This window comes from Oncorhynchus mykiss, chromosome 29 (genome assembly GCF_057628025.1).
Source record: "Oncorhynchus mykiss isolate SJ-2025 chromosome 29, ASM5762802v1, whole genome shotgun sequence".
NCBI classification, from domain to species: Eukaryota; Metazoa; Chordata; class Actinopteri; order Salmoniformes; family Salmonidae; genus Oncorhynchus; species Oncorhynchus mykiss.
Window position 1 is genome coordinate 14130131 of NC_143050.1, and position 22682 is coordinate 14152812.

Genomic DNA, 22682 nt, shown 5'->3' on the forward strand with positions numbered 1-22682 from the left:
GCGCTATCACATTTTGTTCAGTTAATCTGTTCTGTTGTATTGTTATTACATGTTAAGGTTGAACACTGACACGTTTGAAGCTTACACAAGTGTAGAGTTCCTCAAGAGCCTATGCATATCCCAATGTTGGATATGTAAATAATCATGTTATGAATTTTATATTAGAATATGTAATGTGCAAAAATGTTCAAGGAAAATTTTAATTTGCAGTGTACAAACTTAACTTCACGAACAGGAATGACATTTACTCTTTATTTTATTTATTCACCTTTATTTATACAGGTAAGTCAATTAAGAACAAATTCTTATTTACAATGACGACCTGTCTTACAGGTGGCCAAAAAGAATTATCTGAAAGCCACGCCCCTAATAGGACACGTGTGTGTTCTGTCCAATATTTACCCAGCATTGGGTTACCAAATAACCCAAATTGGGTTGTTTTTAACCCAGAGAGTCTAGTAGGACCAAGAACATGTATTCAGAATAGCTTCTGAAGTTTTGAAATAGTATTTTAAAGGTCTCGAACAGTCATTCTGATTCCTATGTAAAATAGAATTTTGAGTGACTAAAACATCACCCATAATATATTTTTTTCAGATAAAAATGCTCAAAATTTGAGAAAAAAAACTTTTTCTCTCATGTCAAACTACCAGGGAGTCTGAAAAGAAAGACTGAGCAGCCGAGGAGCTAATTGGCTGGGTGGGCGAGGGGCTAATAGGCTGGGTGGGCGAGGAGCTAATTGGCTGGGTGGGCGAGGGGCTAATAGGCTGGGTGGGCGAGGAGCTAATAGGCTGGGTGGGCGAGCAGCTAATAGGCTGGGTGGGCGAGGAGCTAATAGGCTGGGTGGGCGGGGAGCTAATAGGCTGGGTGGGCGAGGAGCTAATAGGCTGGGTGGGCGAGGAGCTAATAGGCTGGGTGGGCGAGGAGCTAATAGGCTGGGTGGGCGGGGAGCTAATAGGCTGGGTGGGCGAGGAGCTAATAGGCTGGGTGGGTGAGGAGCTAATAGGCTGGGTGGGCGAGGAGCTAATAGGCTGGGTGGGTGAGGAGCTAATAGGCTGGGTGGGCGAGGAGCTAATAGGCTGGGTGGGCGGGGAGCTAATAGGCTGGGTGGGCAAGGTGCTAATAGGCTGGGTGGGCGAGGAGCTAATAGGCTGGGTGGGCGAGCAGCTAATAGGCTGGGTGGGCGAGGAGCTAATAGGCTGGGTGGGCGAGGAGCTAATAGGCTGGGTGGGCAGGGAGCTAATAGGCTGGGTGGGCGGGGAGCTAATAGGCTGGGTATGCGAGGAGCTAATAGACTGGGTGGGCGGGGAGCTCACTTTGACTGACGGTTATTTGAAAACACCTATGTCAAGCATCATGGACGCAGTGAGATTATTTTAAGCTAATTTGCTGATACACAAAGCACTCAAACAACATTGAAATTGCATGCAACATCCAACATACATCACATCATGGTTTCACTTTTTTGTTGATCCATCTGCTTGGTTATTGTAACAGCATCAATATAGACAATAATTTGTCATAGCTTGCCCAAATGGAATTGTCTGCACTGCTTTATCAAGATAGCCATCTAGTTAATCTTGGACAATTACAGTTGACACCGGACAGGGTGCGATCTGGGTATACTTCATTAAAAAAAAATATAGACTGCCAGACAATGTTCATAAACCATGACTATCAAGGATGTCAAGAGTTTTGCATGTCTCTTCATGTGACAAATGTATCAGGATTTTGAGTGACCCTTCCCTGTTTGTTCCATCCTGGCTGAAGACCTACAGTGGGGAAAAAAAGTATTTAGTCAGCCACCAATTGTGCAAATAAATTCATAAAAAATGCTACAATGTGATTTTCTGGATTTTCTTTCTAATTTTGTCTGTCATAGTTGAAGTGTACCTATGATGAAAATTACAGGCCTCTCTCATCTTTTTAAGTTGGAGAACTTGCACAATTGGTGGCTGACTTAATACTTTTTTGCCCCACTGTAACTAACAACTAAAGGGGAAACCAATATGGACTTTTTGCCTTAGATGAATAGGGGAAAATGATATACGCTGACAAGTCAAATTTTGGCACCTGTATATTAGCTACCTAGCTATGCATTACCTACCACTAAATGAATGCGCGTGTCATTGGAAGCTAACCCTGAAGATGTCAAGTCCTGTTCATGCTGTCATTATGGTGGCTAGGTGTAGTAGTGCGACCGATTCATTTGATAAGGCATTTGTACCCATAAAAAAAGCCACACAACACAGGAGTATACAAAGTATATTACCAAGTGTATTTCCCCTCTGTCAATGTACTGTACACATATTAAGATTCATTTCACAGGAACACTTTACAATATCATTGAGTGAGGACAGGAATATACTCTGGAGCAGTGTTAAATGGCACTTCATAAAAGAATACGAGGAAATCCCAGAAATGGAAAATATTAACATAATACAACGGAGAGAATGTCAACACGACAGACAAAGAGAGACATGTTTTTCTATGTACGTAAAATGAAGAACCAAGAAAAACCAAAGTACACATCATCCTTTGTGTTTTCTCTTGAAACGTTTACATACAATCACTAACCAGTCCTTAACGGAAATGTAATGCCATTCAACATTGAAAAAGAAAATGCTGAATATGGGTTTCTGCAGTCAGACAATGTTGTCTCATCATAGACAAATCTGTATCTGATTATAAAAGGCAACATAAACAACTGAACTCCTTATTTTGTTAAAGAGGAATGCTAACAAGAGAAACACCAAAATATCTGAGAAATAGCTATACAATTCACAAACCTTCAATAATGTGTCTCACAGAATAGTATTTTATTCATGGATATAAAAACCAGAATACATGTTCAGTTTGCTTTCTAAGGAAACACTTGTTTATCTCTCAAAGATATGTTTCTACTGTTTGTGCCTTTCCAGTTTTTGTGTCAATATTGAAGAAGGAAGGGAAAGCCAGCCTCTTGACACAAGGTTGGGCATCTCCCCCTCCCCAGGAACCACTAGAAAAAGTTCTTCAAAAGTGAATCTGTGTCCTGAAGCTCCCTTTCATATTCACTCTCTACTTCTCCTCATGGGGGATCTGGCTGGAGTGTTGACAGTGGTAACCGTGGAGACAGAACATCTCTCACATGAAGTGTATTTTTCATGCCTGTTAGTCTATGTACTCCAGAGAACAGACGAGCAAAGCTTTTTCAATCCCAAGACGTCTTTACATACAAAAATGTTTACAGAGCAATGTCTTTGCTACAGTAGCATTTTGAGGAACTTCCTCCTGGATGGAATGACACACTGTAGATCTCTGTAGATCTCTCCTCACACAGAGATGAGAGAATCTGGCTCATCTCATTCATCCAGATAGAGGGGTTTGTTGGCTAAATTAAGCTGTGAATTGTATATTACTTTTGAAAACCTGTATTTTCCATGTGGAAAGAAATACATAATTATGCTTAAAACATGGTTCAATGATATTCAACCATCAACATTTCACCATGGACAACCAGAGAGATAGACTGAGTGGAAAGTTGTTAACACGGGATAAAACAAAATGGGGTAGACTAGTCTGCTGAGAAGGTGGGTCACTCAGTCTCCAAGTATGGGTATGGCTTTTGTTTATTCTAGTAAACGCTATTGGGTTGCTCTGTTGTTATTTACCATAATGACCAATTGGTACACACCGGTACCTCTGACGTTATTAGAAGACAGAGAGACTTGAGATTCTTGAGAACTGACATTCATGCAAATCTGTTTCTATAGTACAATGGTCTTTTCTATAGTACAATGGTCTCAGCTTAGTTTTCACTGTGAACCATAACCATACAGTTGATAGGTGGGGTGCTATATACAAAGACAGCAAATGGATAGGCTTCTAATCCAGTATGAAATTGTATGTTAACCAATACAGTACTTGGTATGTGATAGAAATGAAAAATATATCATTTACCTGGAACTATGAAAATACTGGTGGCAAGTTGTTTTTTTTGTTAGTTTTTGAAGCACAAATGTAACAATTACCCCCTAAACTTTGGATGTTTATCTAGTGGATAATGTGGAATTTTAATTGGGAGAACCTCCTTTCCATGATTTTCCTCTAGCCTATCTCTCTCTTGCTCTCCTTCTCTCTTCTTCCCTCTCTCAGACGTAATACTCTTTTTGTTTGTTCTTGTTGCCCTTGGTGACAGCCTTGGCTACTGTAGCCGTTATACTTGGTGTCTTCTCTAGCTTGACCATGGCCCCGTTGCCCTCAGCAACTGGGTTGTTGATGAAGCTGTGTCCTTGGTCCATCCGGTAGGAGCTCTCGTCACGGTTGCGGTACTTGTACATGGCGTAGAGGAGGATGAGAATGCAGAGGGCAGCAGCTGCCACAATGCCAACCACCATCCCTGTGGTGCTACTGGACTCCCCGATCCTATCCACCAGGCCGGGGTATATGATCTTCTCACCAGGGGCTGTAGGGTCGGCTGTGGGCACATGGGGGAAATTGGGGGGGTAAGTTAGTCCTGGTGTATTCCGAGATGATGGAGGGACGGGGGGCAGAAGCACCTGGTCACGGGTGTTCATTTTGCCCGCGGGGATGTGGAGCTGGTCAGGGTTGGTGGTGGGAGCGGAAAGAGGGGGGCGGGGATTATGGGGTTTCTGGGCCCGGCCCTCACCAGCGGCGGGGGGAGGAGGAGGCAGGACTGTCCTGTCAGTGACCAGGGGGGAGTTTTTGTAAAAGTCCTCGTCATCTGATTCCGTCAACTCCCCCGAACCAAAGGCTGAGACCTCCACAGGGTCACCGCAGTCCTCCTGGTCCGAGGGGCAGGGAGGGTGAGGGTTGGACAGCATCAGGGACTCTTTGGTGGTCTCAAGTGGGGACAGGGAGGTGGGAGGAGGGGGGAAAGCAGGGTGACGGGTGGCGATGGATGGGGGCTCAAGGGAATCCACTGTTATTATAGGCAACACTAATTCACCTCCTAGAAAAGAAACAGAGGAGATAGGAGGAGCACACATTAGAGGAGCATAACGAGACCCCAGACACCACTAATGAACAATTGTGCTCCTTATATTACAAACACAATGCGTGTTTAGAATGTTCCAAATAATCTAATATTGCGCCCTGTAGGGGCAAGACAATTAATATGGAGGATATTTAATTATACAGTATTATCATCAATATGGATTTGCTTGGTTCATATTTCTGGATTTTTCTTTATCAAAAAATACATCAAATCACTTACGCACGTCAACATATTGCCCCATGATTTTTGCATGAAGAGAAAAAAAATGTAAAAAGCTGATATATATACTGAACAGAAATATTAACGCAACATGCAACAATTTCAATGATTTTACTGAGTTACAGTTCATATAAGGAAATCACTCAACTGAAATAAATTCATTAGGCCCTAATCTATGGATTTCACATGAATGTGCAAGGACGCAGCCAGGGATGTGCCTGGCTCCCAAGTGGGTGGGCCTATGCCGTCCCAGGCCTCCAAGTGGGTGGGCCTATGCCGTCCCAGGCCTCCAAGTGGGTGGGCCTATGCCCACCCAGGTCTACCCCTGGCTGCGCCCTTGCCCAGTTATGCGAAATCCATAGATTAGGGCCTAATGAATTTATTTCAATTAACTGATTTCTTTATATGAACAGCCAAACAGAATGAGTTTTATTTGCAGTTTTAGGCGGTTGTTTCCATGTGAGTGACAACATTTGTTAGAGTACTAAGGTTGAACATCTTTCATGTTTGTAAACCCACATCAAGCCTTTCTTGTAAGTATTTAACCTCTCATAGCAGGAGTTTCAGTTTTAATATAACCAATAACAAAGGCACTTCATGTATTAGGGAACAAAGCTTTAAAAAAAAAAATATATATATATATATATATATATATATATATATATAATATAAATATATATATATATATATTATATTTAAAAATATATATATTATATTATTATTATATATTATTATATATTATATATTATATATATATATATATATATATATATATATATATATATATATATACTGAACAGAAATATTACCACAACATGCAACAATTTCAAAGATTTTACTGAGTTACAGTTCATACAGTGCCTTGCGAAAGTATTCGGCCCCCTTGAACTTTGCGACCTTTTGCCACATTTCAGGCTTCAAACATAAAGATATAAAACTGTATTTCTTTGTGAAGAATCAACAACAAGTGGGACACAATCATGAAGTGGAACGACATTTATTGGATATTTCAAACTTTTTTATCAAATCAAAAACTGAAAAATTGGCCGTGCAAAATTATTCAGCCCCCTTAAGTTAATACTTTGTAGTGCCACCTTTTGCTGCGATTACAGCTGTAAGTCGCTTGGGGTATGTCTCTATCAGTTTTGCACATCGAGAGACTGACATTTTTTCCCATTCCTCCTTGCAAAACAGCTCGAGCTCAGTGAGGTTGGATAGAGAGCATTTGTGAACAGCAGTTTTCAGTTCTTTCCACAGATTCTCGATTGGATTCAGGTCTGGACTTTGACTTGGCCATTCTAACACCCGGATATGTTTATTTTTGAACCATTCCATTGTAGATTTTGCTTTATGTTTTGGATCATTGTCTTGTTGGAAGACAAATCTCCGTCCCAGTCTCAGGTCTTCTTCCAGAATGGTCCTGTATTTGGCTCCATCCATCTTCCCATCAATTTTAACCATCTTCCCTGTCCCTGCTGAAGAAAAGCCGGCCCAAACCATGATGCTGCCACCACCATGTTTGACAGTGGAGATGGTGTGTTCAGCTGTGTTGCTTTTACGCCAAACATAACGTTTTGCATTGTTGCCAAAAAGTTCAATTTTGGTTTCATCTGACCAGAGCACCTTCTTCCACATGTTTGGTGTGTCTCCCAGGTGGCTTGTGGCAAACTTTAAACAACACTTTTTATGGATATCTTTAAGAAATGGCTTTCTTCTTGCCACTCTTCCATAAAGGCCAGATTTGTGCAATATACGACTGATTGTTGTCCTATGGACAAAGTCTCCCACCTCAGCTGTAGATCTCTGCAGTTCATCCAGAGTGATCATGGGCCTCTTGGCTGCATCTCTGATCAGTCTTCTCCTTGTATGAGCTGAAAGTTTAGAGGGACGGCCAGGTCTTGGTAGATTTGCAGTGGTCTGATACTCCTTCCATTTCAATATTATCGCTTGCACAGTGCTCCTTGGGATGTTTAAAGCTTGGGAAATATTTTTGTATCCAAATCCGCCTTTAAACTTCTTCACAACAGTATCTCGGACCTGCCTGGTGTGTTCCTTGTTCTTCATGATGCTCTCTGCGCTTTTAACGGACCTCTGAGACCATCACAGTGCAGGTGCATTTATATGGAGACTTGATTACACACAGGTGGATTGTATTTATCATCATTAGTCATTTAGGTCAACATTGGATCATTCAGAGATCCTCACTGAACTTCTGGAGAGAGTTTGCTGCACTGAAAGTAAAGGGGCTGAATAATTTTGCACGCCCAATTTTTCAGTTTTTGATTTGTTAAAAAAGTTTGAAATATCCAATAAATGTCGTTCCACTTCATGATTGTGTCCCACTTGTTGTTGATTCTTCACAAAAAAATACAGTTTTATATCTTTATGTTTGAAGCCTGAAATGTGGCAAAAGGTCGCAAAGTTCAAGGGGGCCGAATACTTTCGCAAGGCACTGCATATGGAAATCAGTCAATTGAAATAAATAAATTAGGCCCTAATTCACCTAACTCTACTGACAGTGTTGTTAGTAAAGGGAGTGTCAGGGAGGGGCAAGAGGAGACGTGGAGAGAGAGGGATCATGACCATGTCCGTTTATCTGGATAATCTGTGACATCCTACAGGACATCCTACAGAACATCCTGCAGAACATCCTACAGGACATCCTACAGAACATCCTACAGAACATCCTACAGAACATCCTACAGAACATCCTACAGGACATCCTACAGGACATCCTACAGAACATCCTACAGACCATCCTACAGAACATCCTACAGGACATCCTACAGAACAAACTGGGGACAATTAAGGCTGACCGGTCTGTCATGATCTAACGTCGCTTCTGAAATACTTGAAACATTTTCATGAAAACAAGAATGCCTGTTATTACAAATTGAAGTAAGAAAAAACAACCCTTTCTGATTTGGAACCTGTAATACATTTCATGAGTAACCCTAGTAGAGACATATGGAGCCAGAGGCAGTGTCGTAGCAGAATCAGAATTAGTTAGGTAACATTGATAAATAACATGTTTTATCTACTTTCATAAATATGCTTATGCCAAGTCACTTGGGGCCCAGAGAGGGGAGAGGTCAGGCTTGTCTTTTATCTGTCTGGTAATATGCAGAATATCAGAAAGGGAGAAGTCAGAATTAAACAGTGTCTTCCAATGTATCAGTTAAACCATGTGAAGGGCTCCACAATGTCTGTGTGCCAGTCAATCCCCTCTGTGAGTATATCCAGGAGGGGGTGTATTTGAGATGGGAGTATCTAGAATTTACAATTGATATATGCCATTGGATGAGGTAATGTTTTGGTACTAAGAAATACCAGGAACGAGATTACAATCTCGGTTTAGGAGACCAAACTGAACAATAATTGATAGCTAATGCTATCTGGCTATGGGATACTCCTCTTTCAAGTAAAAGGCACTTTGTGAAGTTCCTAAGATCTGTGGTTCATCATTGTGAGTTGAGAGGGGTGGATCTTTGCTATAAAAGATCTCAGTTGCCATTTTGTAAGCACTCTCAGAGAATTCATTTAAAGACACTGAATTGATCTGAGAGTCACAGGGCTATGTTGAAGCTCATTTAATTAAAATATGACGTTTATTTATAACTCTGACTGGTGTGTGGTTTGTAACTCTCCTTATTTAGTAATAAAGGAATTTAACACGACATTTGGCGGCGGGGATGGGATGTGAATCTTCACTCGGTGACCGCTCCTGACGACCTAGGTAAATCGTGCACGAGGGATCCCTCAAACTTGGGATCTCAGGGAAACCACACTTTGGGAACGAAGCAGATGGACCCACCTTTGATCTGAGAGGCAGCGAGCCGAGTGGATACCACATCTCGAACTGAGTTTTTTTTTAAAGAAGGAGGTGAGCAAACCACACACACTTGAAGTCGAGTTTTTAAATATGCCTCTTATACTCTGAGTGTGTATTTCTTTTGTGAAGGGGGCACCTTGGAGGCGTAAACAGGGCCGAGTCAGAGGTGAGTCATCTGAGAGTTTGCGGACTCAAAGAATACTCTGCTCTTGGTCGGTTGCGGGCGACTTAGAGCCGTCCCGGCACTGAATTGATCACAGTGGGGATTGGTGCGGTCTGTGGGGGTGAGGGGCCAGGGTGACTGTGTTCTGTGTGAAACACGGTACTTGGTGAAGCCCTATTGGAAGAAGGACCTCATTCTGAAGGTGTCTGTGTGACTGTCTAAGTGACTCTCAGAGGTGGTGAATTCCAATTATTTTAAATGTGCTAGCCAGGTATGCCCTGGCTTACTCTGTGTGAGTATTTTGTTACGGGATCACTAGGTAATATTTGTAGGAGCGTTCTGTGTGAGCGGGGTAGGTTGACTCTGTGTGGGTAACCTTTTAATTATGTTCTGATGTTCTGTGTGAACATCTGACCATTTCTGTATGAACATCTGACCAATCCTGTGTAGGTGACCCTTAAAGTTCTGTGTGAGTACCTAAGATTTTCTTACGTTTTATATGGGTTCTGTGAATATTTGAAAATATGATAAATTGGATGTGTGTATAATCAATTACTAGAGATTTGATAAAGTAATGCTGAATTACCCATTCGTAGACTTACGTAGGTTTTGAGTTGGTATCTTTAATGGATAATTTGATAAAGATTAGGTTTTAAGCACTATTAAACTAGTCTACAAAATCTGGGAAATTGAGCTCTAGAAACTGATTAGAGTGTGTCCACTTTTGGTTATTTTACCCTAACGATGGAACTATAAAACGCTTATTGGATTATCTCCGTCTGGGTACAACATTTGAAATAAAACTGCCCTTAAGGTCTGAAAATGTTTAATTTTTTCTTCCCAGTATGAGAGGAGTTGCGGGATTTATTGAATAAACTGTTTTCCATAAAGTTAGTGAGAATTAAGAGGGAATCTCGACATAATTCATAATGTCGTACAAAGCCTATGGTTTTCCATCAAACTAATTATCATTGCGTGATTAATGTCATCTAGTAAAGTAATTGAGATACGTTGCATGAGTAAACATAATCTAATTTTATTAAAAGGCGCAAGATCTGTTTCCTAGTCTATAAATGTCGATTATAATCTTTGATTGCTAATTTATTCATTTGGCATGTGAGAATCATAGCCGGAATAACGCTTGGACCTTTAAACTAGGGCTATTTTTCTGGGAATTGTCTCGATAGTGACGTGTCTTGATTTTACAAATACAGACAATTGTAAAGTGGGTTTATTTGCGGAGAGTCTTAGTCATTCACATAGCATTGGTGGTTCAGTGGTTAAATAGTCTCTAAGCTCGAGACCCGGGTTCGGTTCCCAGCCAATGCACTTACTAAACTCTGAGTTTTTGATTGTAATTCAACTATTTGTGTGTTTTGCCTGGAAAGAAACGGTCGCTAGTGTTTGTATAAGATATAAACTGAACGATTTAATAGCTTGTTTGGTTCAAGTTGAAAGAAGGGATAAATTTAACTTTTTAATAGATTGTTTAGGTTAAATTGAGAGACTAATTCATTCAAAATAATAGCGAAGCGAATTTTGATGCAAGACGATGTCTGTTCACTAAATAACCTGCTGGAATAATGTATTGAGAATTGAGTCGTATTTAAATGTATCAATAGAGGAGACAGTTACCTAAATTAAATAAATTATAAATAGTAGCGGAGAGATAAAGGCGATAGAGTGGTGCCCACCGAAATGTTTTTCATTCTTATGGATTGACTGACATATGTTATAAATTTGGCGCTGTGCGTGTTATTTTTATAGTCTTGGACATTTCATAAGTGGGAAGAGGAAAGAGAAGAGAAAGTTGTAAAGTTTGGTTTTAATCTTACGATAAGAGGTAAGGAAAAACGTTGAAATGAGAGGGGTTATATTTTTTCCCACTGGAAAAAGAAATAGGATATGTTAAGCTGAAAGTGATTGAGGTGTGAGTAAGGAAACATTGTGATAACGTTTTCTGATGGTTATTGATTCTTAGTTTGATTGTTTAGTTAACACCAGTGAATTTGAGCAGGAAAGTTCATGTAGTCTAACATTGTAATCTGTTTCCATTACGTGGAACAATGTCAGATCATTAAAGTTGATTGCAGTTTGAGTAGTTTTTATTTTTACAGGGACAGTGCATCATTAATCACAGTTGTGTGTGTCTAATGGCAGGGTATTCCAGACATGGGAAACTCTCACACTGAAAGCAGATTGACTAAAGGTACTTTTCTTTAAAGGAACTATACAGTCATTTCTTATGGCGGATCTTGTGGATCTGTTGCAATAAGGTTTGGGTTTTCTGTTCAATAAAAGTACTGAGTAGAGGGGGAGCCTGGACATTTAGAATATTGAATACAAGATAGGCATCAGTGTATTGCATAAGATTTTTTCCAACTCAGGAGCTTATGCTTTCTATAGCTATTGGGTTTCCTAACAAGTACTTTGAGAGCCTGTTTGCAGAAGACTGAATGGGTATTAATGTTGAAAAGCAAGCTTGGGCCAAACTAGTGAGGTAGTATGTTAAGTGGGGTAGTATCATAGATTTTAATTATAGTTTTGTTACCTCTATAGTCAAAACAATTGCATATGTTTTAGGAAATTAGCTAGGTTGAATTTGGTTATTTGAGTTCCTTTTTTATTCGCTTTTTAAAAGAGAGGTTGGAATCAAGTAAGATGCCTTGATACTTAAAATCAGATACCACCGGGAGCTTTTCCTCTGATAGATAGATATCTGTCTCAGGTGCATCAGTTGTTTTCTTTGTGAGAAACATGCAGACTGTGTTTTTTTATTGAGATGCAAACATGAGTCTCTGAGTAAGTTTGTCATCTGAACCATTATAGTAGTGTGTTCTTGTGAAGTTTGTTGTTTGTTCTTTGCATGCATTTATCACTGTATCATCTGCATACATTGGAACTTCAGACCCTGTAAAGACAGAAGGAAGATCATTAATGTACGAGCGGAACAGTATTGACCTTTGGGGAATGAAAACATTGTGGATATGAGTGGAAAAAATGTTAGTTTTGATTTTGACGCTGATGAGACAGTGGCAACTTTTGAAAGATTTTAGATTTGTTAAAAAATCAGGATAGTTTTTACTAAATTTATATCAACAGGTTGAAATGATTAGATTGCTGATTAAAGGGGTTATGGGTTTGTTTATTTGCTTACTGTTTATTGTTTATTTTAGGTGTTGATTTGACTTAATTAAACATCGTATTATCTGATGTGTTTGAGTAGGATTCTTTCTTCCGGGACAGATGGAAGTTATCTAAAGTATGTACGTTTTTGTGTGTTTTTACATTAAGGTTTGCAAACACACACACACAAAACATTTGTTGTGACTATTTGTTGGTGTTTTTAAAATACTAGCTTTGATTTGTTTAAAAAAAAAATCCTTTGGGTTTGGTGAGTGGTTAATTTGTTTTAGTCCAAAGTGTCTTAAAGGGGCACGCACGCACATGGAATGAGTTTTTATTTTCTGAGTTTTAATTAAACACGTGAATTCTTTTGATAAAGGAATGTTCTGGGAATCTGGGATACAATCTGGGATACAGGAAATGTTAGACTATTTTTGTAATTTGTCTAATAAAGTAAAAAACACTTATTTGAGAATGAATTTATAGACACTGAATTGATATGAGAGTCACAGGGCTATGGTGAAGCTCATTTAATTAATAGATGAAGTTTATGTATAACTCTGACTGGTGTGTGGTTTGTAACTCTCCTTATTTAGTAATACAGGAAATGTCCACGACAGCAGTGAATATGAAGATAAGTCATCCACACACACCAGGGTCAGAGCCTTCTATGAGATGGATATGAGCACTGCCTCTGCCAACCAGCTGTACATTGAAGGTCCCAGCTAGGTCGTTATTGAATTATGGTAACATTTGAGCATGGCATTTGAAAAGGAATTACTACATTTTTCTAGATTCGGATTTATTTCCATGTATTTGGGTACATCTTTCCATTCTAAATCAACTAATAATGGGTGATTAAATGACTTAATCATATTTATTATTTGTTTTTAACATTATGATAACATTGATGGCAGCACCACTGATGGTAACACCACTGATGGTAACACCACTGATGGTAACACCACTGATGGCAGCACCACTGATGGTAACACCACTGATGGTAACACCACTGATGGTAACACCACTGATGGCAACACCACTGATGGCAGCACCACTGATGGCAACACCACTGATGGCAGCACCACTGATGGCAGCACCACTGATGGCAACACCACTGATGGCAACACCACTGATGGCAACACCACTGATGGTAACACCACTGATGGCAGCACCACTGATGGCAGCACCACTGATGGCAGCACCACTGATGGTAACACCACTGATGGCAACACCACTGATGGCAGCACCACTGATGGTAACACCACTGATGGCAACACCACTGATGGTAGCACCACTGATGGTAACACCACTGATGGCAACACCACTGATGGCAGCACCACTAATGGTAACACCACAAGATTGACGAAACGGATATGATTTAAATTGACTAACCCCAAGTGACATTCAGGATTAAGACACCAAATTATCAATGGAATCCTGAAATGTATGACATAGACCCAATTTACCACTGCAATTCAATAATGACCCAGCTGTTTCCCCTAGTTGTTTATTTTGTTTAGGGGAGTGGACACAAAGGGTAGAAAGAGATTGTATCATCTTCAAATAAGATCCTTGCTAGCTAGTGGCAGTAATGAAATCTCGCCTAACAGCGAGTTCAGAGCAGAGTTAGTAGTTGAGGAAAAGACTAGCAATGAGAACAGACAAAATGGCAAACTTAAAAGTAGCGATAATAAGGCTAGCTAGATCAAGAACCATACGATGTATCCATGAGCTGGTTAAAACGAGCCTACTGGTTCCTAGTGTAGGAAGACACCCGGTAGAGTAGGGGAGCTCCTGCTTCCTCCCGGTCCCTCCTGGGCCTTGATATGACACTAAACCCCAGGCCAGAGCTGACAGACAGACTCACCTGTTCCAGGCTCACACTCCTCCAGATCCTCGTCATCACTGGGACACTCAGCAGACGCCACCAAGATGTCATCCGAGTTCTGAGACTGAGGAGAAGAGGACACAACGTTGGTGCCTTTTACCAGGATCTTTAAAACCCTTAGTTGTCATTGTCAGACAAGAATAAAACAATAATACAAAGGTGTTCCAAAAAAGGTGTTCCAAAAAAGGTGTTCCAAAAAAGGTGTTCCAATTTTTTTTTAACTTGAAGTGAAACTTCATTATTTGAGAATTCTAAAACAGCTAGTCTGGAGTATTGCAGCCATTGCTGTTTCCACCAGATCCGTAGTATAATAAAAATCCATTATAGGCATGGATTCAATTTCACAGGGTTAGATCCATGATGCAATGACTGTGATAAAATGTATGCATTCAACAATATCCTGGACTACAGAAGCTATATAAATATCACATAGTTTGACCAGATTACATTAATGCATCACTTGGTCCTCACATGTCAAGGCACAGCCAACTCATGATAAATCATATCCACACAGGTTGGGAATGAGACACCGCTATTTGACAGCTCTCACATACAGTACATTATTCATTGGCCTGCCCGGAGCGCTTTTCAAAGAATGTAGTTACTACAAGCAACCACTAGGTGTAGCCAAACCCTAAAGCTGTCTGGCATTATGACCTTCAGAAAGATCAATGAAATTCAACCGGGGCTTGAGAAATCTAGTCTATGTAAATCTATGCTAATGATCTCGATTTACATAGACAGGGAAGTAAGCAGTTAGGCCATGATTGACATCAATGTTTCTCCTTCATTATCATATGGACAGGCCTATTACTAACTTATTCAGCTGGAGGAAGGAGCCTTTAGCCTGGCGCACCATATCAATGTATTTACAGACAGACACATGGAATGTGTCCGGAACTAGACATGCTTGCTGGGCCATAGCTATTACAGAGTACAATCATCCAGCAAATGTGCTTTTAAGACATTTGGGGCCATAGTTAGTGTTTTAAAGGGTTTCAACGCTGTGTTTTGTTCTCAATAAACCTTCAGTAACTGTGATGAGAACAAATTGGTTTGCCGTTTGAAACGGTAGGACGATTAAAGAGTTGTCTTGTTTGGCACTTGTGTCTTGCTCTCTAATCCACACAGCACCGTTGCGGCATTTTGAGTCTCTATCTAAAATATGCTGTTGTGCTGTTATTAGATCTGCCTGACTGCATTCATAAAGCAATTAGTACCTCCTCCCTGTGTTTGTATATGCAACGGCGGTAGTTTCATAAGACATGTTTATTGTTTATGGTGGCATTGGAGGTTTTATTAACTTGGTTTGTTTTGGAAATGTATGACATGATGACACCATAACTTAGGTTCAGCCCGGAGACAAATCACATTAAAAGGAAAACCACTGAGAAATAAATACAGCATTGCATATTCCACCACTTTCGTCTAATGGTACAGAGGCAGTTGACCGTGTTGTTCTGTAACATGCCCATAGGAGTCCTGCTGTCTTAACCCTACGGAGGACAGGATGGAGGATACATTCTAACCACAACAGAGGGGAGAGGATTGCCAAGTGATTACACAGGTGTTTGTCTCTCCTATTCAGAGTGTTAGAGAAAAACATGATGAACAGTCATTTCCTACTTTTAATATATTTTAGACTTGTACTGTTTAATATTTTGATAACCTCTCTTTCCATGTGACTGATGTTGATTTAAATATTCAGATAGCTCATGAACGTAACTTATGTTTTCATGTGTTGAGAGGGCAAGCGTGGTAGTTAGCCTCATTCTGATGGGAGCCTAATAACAGTCTCTCTGTAAAACCTCTCCTGGTCTCCCTAGGGCTATTTACATTTGGCAAGACTGGATTAAAGCTACTTAAAGGTTCTACGTGGGGTTGAATTTAGGTTCATCAACATTCATGCAAATGACTACCGGATCGCTGGATATGGAAATAGGCAGTTTAGTCGTGATTGGCATAAATTGTTATTGAGCGTGACCTTCCTTCATCTCTTGATGAACAAAGTCGAAGGCTGAGCATATAAGGTTTATTCCAAGGAATGGGGGAACAGAGGATGGTGGTCTCTTGACAATTTACACTGAACGTGGTAAATTGTCAATCTATGTGGATCTATGTGCCCAGGGGCGGACTAATAATAGTCAGTGTAGAAAAATATTGTAGCTTTATCTGCTAAAATCCCTGTAAATCTAGCTTTTTGGGGATTTAAAAAAGAAAGAAAGAGAGCATCACATCTCCGAGGGAGTTGACTTCCACAGGGTCTGCTAGTTGTGTAACTGCTGTGCACTGTTACCACGATATTTAAAGGCACAATACAAACAGACAAATGGAAGTGAATGCATTTCCCCATCAGAGAGAGTAACCCATATTTCACCTTGGAATAAAAGTTTAACAAACCAGCAATTGGAAAAACACGTTCAATAGAGAGCTGACTTATGTTCAAAAACATGTCTAGGTCCAATGCTTTGTCTGTGTTCCCTTATTGAAAATCTCTTGGTTTTAATGAGTAATTACTGCCTCTTATTGGCAGAGGCAAGCAGCATGGTTATGTGGAAAATGTGCAAGGGAAGACATGGAGATTGTTCCTGTGAAAGTGTTCTTGGAGGGTCATTTTTGTACTGCTCTCTGATTTGTCTGCATGTTGAGCTTTTATGTAGATGGAGCGTCTGTCTCATGCAGCCAACCTCCTGGGAAAGGACACACAGTTTGTCTGTTTATCTGTCTGGTGGAGTATCTTCACAGAACTCTCCCATCTAAATGGTTACTTATGCTGTCGACCTAATGTTTATCCCTCAAACTAGCTCCACCCACAGTCCTGTCAGAATCACCTCTAGCATTAGGAGAATACCGTACAGTTCCAATGTTAAAGCCAGGATTACTGAATGGGGGACTGTTAACATACTGATAAAATGGCTAGTCTGAGTCATTAGCCATCATTACATCACCTCTTGCACCATTGGTCACTAATGTTCAACATGGCCCTAGTACCCTGCCCTGCTCACAAGCTCCCACTCGGCCCTCCCTCTGACCTGGGAGATGCTCTCCCTCATGCTGGGGGAGCGTTGCCTGCGGGTGGTGGTGGTGGCCATGGTGGTGGTGGTCTCCATGATGGTGGTGGACATGTCGGAGACAGCCAGTGGGGTGGTGGAGGTGGTCTCAGTGGTCAGCACTGACAGTGAGTCTCCCACCAGCCTCAGGTTCCCCTCAGCATGGACACTGGGGTCACTCTCTGCCGCCAGCTTAAGCACCTGCAGGCCGTTATAGTAGAGACCAGAGATCTGGCCCTGGAACGGCCGGCCCTTATCCTGACCCCCGATCTTTATCGCTGCTTGGCTGTTGAAGATGGTCAGCTGTCGTCCTATAGTGTGGCAAAGGAAGAGGAGAAAGAGAGACAGAGAAAGAAGAGATAGAAGTGGAGAGAGAGAGAGACAGACACAAACAGGCATACATCCAATTACATTTAAGCAATAAGGCCCGAGGGGGTGTAGTATATGGCCAATATACCACAGCTAAGGGCTGTTCTTAGGCACGACGCAACGCGGTGTGCCTGGATACAGCCCTTAGTCATGGTATATTGGCCATATACTGTACCACAAACCCCCGAGGTGCCTTATTGCTACTATAAACTGGTTACCAATGTGATTAGAGCAGTAAAAATAATAGTTTTGTCATACCAGTGGTATATGGTCTGATATACCACGGCTGTCAGCCAATCAGCATTCAGGGTGTGAACCACCCAGTTTATAATATGAGTTATACTGTGCTAAAGATTCAGAAGGGCCTTAGTAAAATGTTGTGATAGGCATGTTAACACCTTGTCTGGAATGTTAAATTCAATCAAAGTGGTCTGGTTTGTATTTTGCATATTTCTAATCAGTCGTCTTATTGGCACAGAGCTAAGGGCCCAATATGCTCTGAGGGTAAGCTGTGGTTAGTTTGAATGTTAAATTGGTACATCAACTGGTTAGTGTTTAAAAACAGAGTTCGTGACTTGGTTTGATCCTGGTCATAGGGTCAACAAAGGGTATTTTCAAATGGGTTAAGTCTTTGCAAGAGGGGAAGGTGGCACAATAGTGGGTATACTTTGAATTTAATTGAGCTATCAGTGTGTTCACAGAGAGTAATGGAGAGAAAGGAGAGTCATGGGAAAGTGTAAGCACATAAATTCCCTTCATAAAACACAGGAAGTCATTTCTTTGAATTGATGGACAACTAGGGACTGGGCATTTCCCCTTCATCCTCTCGGTCAGAGGCTGGTGGACCAATCAGTGATGTTTCTCTGGAGCAGCACTGACAATAAGCACTGCTACTGTTAAATCATCACTCAGTGAGATCAGCATGTTGAGAGAGGGTCATGTAATGTGTGTCCTTATCAGGAGAATGCTGATTAACTACGTAGCTATGCAGTGTTGCACTGACAGTAATTTACCTGTCTGTCAGGGTCTCAGCCCCTTTGTCCCTGAACATGTCTGTGATATGGTTGCCAAGATGCAGGGAAATCATCTGGAGGTATAGTAGGGAGTGTATAGTGGTGTTTAATGGGGTCACATTAGCGTGGGGCTTTTAGCATTGCCAATTAACCGCAGCGTGGACTATACATGAACCATCCAGTTTAGAGAATTTAGAGAGACCAGGATGTTAATTTAAATGGAAGGTTTACTGTGAGATACTGTAATACCTTGTTGTAAGAACCACCAGCATTAGATGAAATGTTCCTTTACCAGCTAATTATTCCAGCTGTCTAGCAGGTTAGTTATCATTATCAGCAATGATGTTCGCATCACAAGAATGATAAACAGATAATAACAATGTAATAAAATCAGCAGCATCTAATTAAACACAGTAATTAGGAGGGACTTTGTTGGAGGGTTAGTCAGGGGTTATGTTTATTTAGTTAAATAGTTTTAAAATCTCTGAAGAGGTGCAGCATTCCCAGGGGATGGCAAAGGATACCTGGTAGATGTACTGTCTGTCTCCCATGATACTAGATGGCATTAGGTAAGTTATTCTAAATGGCTATCGGTTATATGGCTGAGATGGCTGTTTCCCATCATAGTCACAACCATCCACAGTCAATTTGAGTCCAGTCCCAAACGAACCCAACATGCTGGCATCTGTATCTCTATACTGTACATACAGTAGGTAACAGCATTTCATCCTTTGCTTGCCACCTTTGTCTCTTAGCACTGCACCTCTTACAGGGATTAGACAGAGGGATTTAAACTGGATTTAGAAACTGTTTAATGGATGAATTCATTTTTTGTTTACCTTTGTCGAGTAGCCACTCGTCAACTACCCGACCAAGTCGGTATGGGATTCTTTGTCTAGCAATAGCCAGGCGCTCATTATCAAAGTTCCCTTCAAAGAATTTGGAGAGACAGATTAGAGGTTAAAGTCTGGAAGTTGAAAGATCACAAGGTTAGAGACAGGGCATCATTGCTAACACGTTTAGCAAGTTATCAATTTTAACCCAGATTCAGGTTAAAAAAAACTTGTGCTTTACTTAGTGGTATTTATTAAAAGGGACAGCAACAAAGGGCAGACTAGTTAGAATGGTGTTTAGTTTTATTTATAAACTTCTGAGCTGGTTCATTTAGTGGGGATTGGTGTATTTCCGAACGTTTTAACCAAGCATCAGGGTTTAAATGCAAACAAAATGGAAGAACAGATATAACTGTACTTGGGAGAAATCAGCAAGGGAGAAACAACGCATGCAACATCAATTCACAATTTCACCTTTAGAACCATGAACACAGTTTAAGTAAATTGCAGGAAGATATTTTCTGGTTGTTATCATCTCAATGGAAGGGCATTACTATGGTGATTATTACTGTTAGGGGAAGTAGCCTAGCAGGGTTCCTTACTCTTGAAGAAAGTGATTCATGATAGCATAAAAATGTGATACACAGACATTACAATCAACTGCTAGTTACTAAGAAAAATAAATATATACAGTACCAGTCAAAAGTTGACACACCTACTCATTCAAGGGTTTTTCTATATTTCAACTATTTTCTATGTTGTAGAATAATAGTGAAGACATCAAAACTATGAAGTAACACATTATGGAATGATGTAGTAACCAAAAAAGTGTTAAACAAATCAAAATATATTTTATATTCTTCAAAGTAGCCACCCCTTGCCTTGATGACAGCTTTGCACACTCTTGGGATTCTCTCAACCAGCTTCATGAGGAATGCTTTTCCAACAGTCTTGAAGGAGTTCCCACATATGCTGAGCACTTGTTGGCTGCTTTTCCTTCACTCTGCGGTCCAATTCATCCCAAACTCAATTGTGTTGAGGTCGGGTGATTGTGGAGGCCAAGTCATCTGATTCCATCAATCTTCTTCTTGGTCAAAAATACCTTACACAACAATCTGAGGTGCAATCTGAGGTGCAGTTAACTCTAATGAACTAATCCTATGCAACAGAGGTAACTCTGGGTCTTCCTTTCCTGTGGCGGTCCTCATGAGAGCCAGTTTCATCATAGCGCTTGATGGTTGTTGAGAATGCACTTGTCCTGGTAATCTGTCTGGCTTTGCGACCTTGTGAATGTTAACCTGTTTAAAGGTCTTACTCACATCAGCTACGGAGAGCGTGAACACACAGCAGTCTGGAACAGCTGGTGCTCTCATGCATGGTTCAATCCTACGAAACAGTCATGTAGCTTATCACCTGCTTCATCTGACCACTTCCATATTGAGCGTGCCACTGGTACTACCTGTTTGAGTTTTTTTTTTGTAAGCAGGAATCAGGAGGATAGAGTTACACTTACAGGTATATTTTCCAAATGGAGGGCGAGGAAGAGCTTTGTATGCGTCTCTGTGTGTAGAGCAAAGGTGATCTAGAGTTTTTATTTACCTCTAGTTGTATAGGTGATATGCTGGTAGAAATGAGGTAAAACAGATATCAGTTTTCCTGCATTAATGTCTCCGGCCACTAGGAGCTCCGTCTCTGGGTGAGCATTTTCTTTTTTGCATATGGCCCTTTACAGCTCGTTGAGAGCGGTCTTTGTGCTAGCATCGGTTTCTGGTGGTAAATAGACAGCTACAAAATATATATATGAAAATTATCTTGGTAAATAGTATGGTTACAGCTTATCGTTAGGTATTCTAACTCAGGCGAGCAGAATCTTGAGACTTCCTTAATATTTGAGATTGCTCACCAGTTGTGAGCCAACCCCTCCCTTGAGCTTCCCCGATGCCACCATTCTGTCCTGCTGATGTATAGAAAAAACAGCTAGATTTATATTTACCATGTCCTTGTTCAGCCATGACTCAGAGAACCATAGGATATTACAGTTCTTCAGATCACTTTGATAGGATAGTCGCGAACGGAGCTCATCCAGTTTTTTCTCCAGTGACTGCATGTTCGCCAATATAACTATTTATCCAATCTCCGACGTAGTCTTGTTAGGTATCCCGCAATGCTGAATAGAGTACAACAGTATGAGTCATAATACCCATTGCAAGATGGCGCCGACAAAGATGTTTGCCTTGCTTCGAGTCCTTAGGAAACTATGCAGTATTTTTTTTAAATGTATTATTTCTTACATTGTTACCCCAGGAAATATGAAGTCTTATTGCATACAGCCGGGAGGACCTATTGAATATAAGAGCGACGTCAACTTGACAACATTACGATCAGGAATACAACTTTCCCGAAGCAGATCCATTGTTCATACCACCATGCAGGACATTGGATCTAATCCCAGAGGCCAACCCAAAACAACATCGCCGCAAAAGAGGTAGAAGGAGCGGCCTCCTGGGCAGTCTTCAAAGGAGTGCACACCGCCCACCACTTCCGAGTATTCTACTCGCCAATGTCCAGTCTCTAGACAACAAGGTGGATAAAATAATGTCAAGGGTTGCCTTCCAGAGAGACATCAGAGATTGTAACATTCTCTGTTTCACGGAAACATGGCTCTCTCGGGATATGTTGTTGGAGTCGGTATGCCACTGGGTTTCTTCATGCATCGCGCTGACAGAAATAAACACCTCTCTGGGAAGAAGAAGGGCGGGGGTGTATGCTTCATGATTAACGACTCATGGTATAACCATAACAACATACAGGAACTCAAGTCCTTCTGCTCACCCGACCTAGAATTCCTTACAATCAAATGCCGACTATATCATCTCCTAAGACAATTCTCGTCAGTTATCGTCACAGCTGTGTATATACCCCCTCAAGCAGATACCACAACTGCCCTCAAGGAACTTCACTGGACTCTATGTAAACTGGAAACCATATATCCTGAGGCTGCATTTATTATAGCTGGGGATTTTAACAAAGCAAATTTGAGAACAAGGCTAAGCTAAATTCTATCAGCATATTGATTGCAGCACTCACGTGGGCAATACACTTGATCACTGCTACTCTAACTTCCGCGATGCATACAAAGTCCTCCCCCGCCCTCCCTTCGGCAAATCCGACCACGACGCCATCTTAC

General features: G+C 40.9%; 1 protein-coding gene across 5 annotated transcripts in view; it reads right to left on the minus strand.

The window, feature by feature from the left end:
• Positions 1-2257: 2257 nt before the first annotated feature.
• Positions 2258-22682, minus strand: part of nrxn2a (neurexin 2a) — a 391484-nt gene continuing 371059 nt past the window's right edge. For 3 of the 5 annotated variants that reach the window (XM_090226562.1, XM_090226561.1, XM_090226565.1), the window contains 4 exons: positions 19502-19591; positions 17263-17591; positions 14210-14294; positions 2258-4954 (listed from right to left, as the gene is read on the minus strand). In XM_090226562.1, the coding sequence (XP_090082688.1) occupies positions 4134-4954; positions 14210-14294; positions 17263-17591; positions 19502-19591 (1325 nt within the window). In that variant the 3' untranslated portion in view covers positions 2258-4133. The remainder of the gene's footprint in view (positions 4955-14209; positions 14295-17262; positions 17592-19501; positions 19592-22682) is intronic. The other 2 variants (XM_090226564.1, XM_090226563.1) reach the window with 1 other exon arrangement.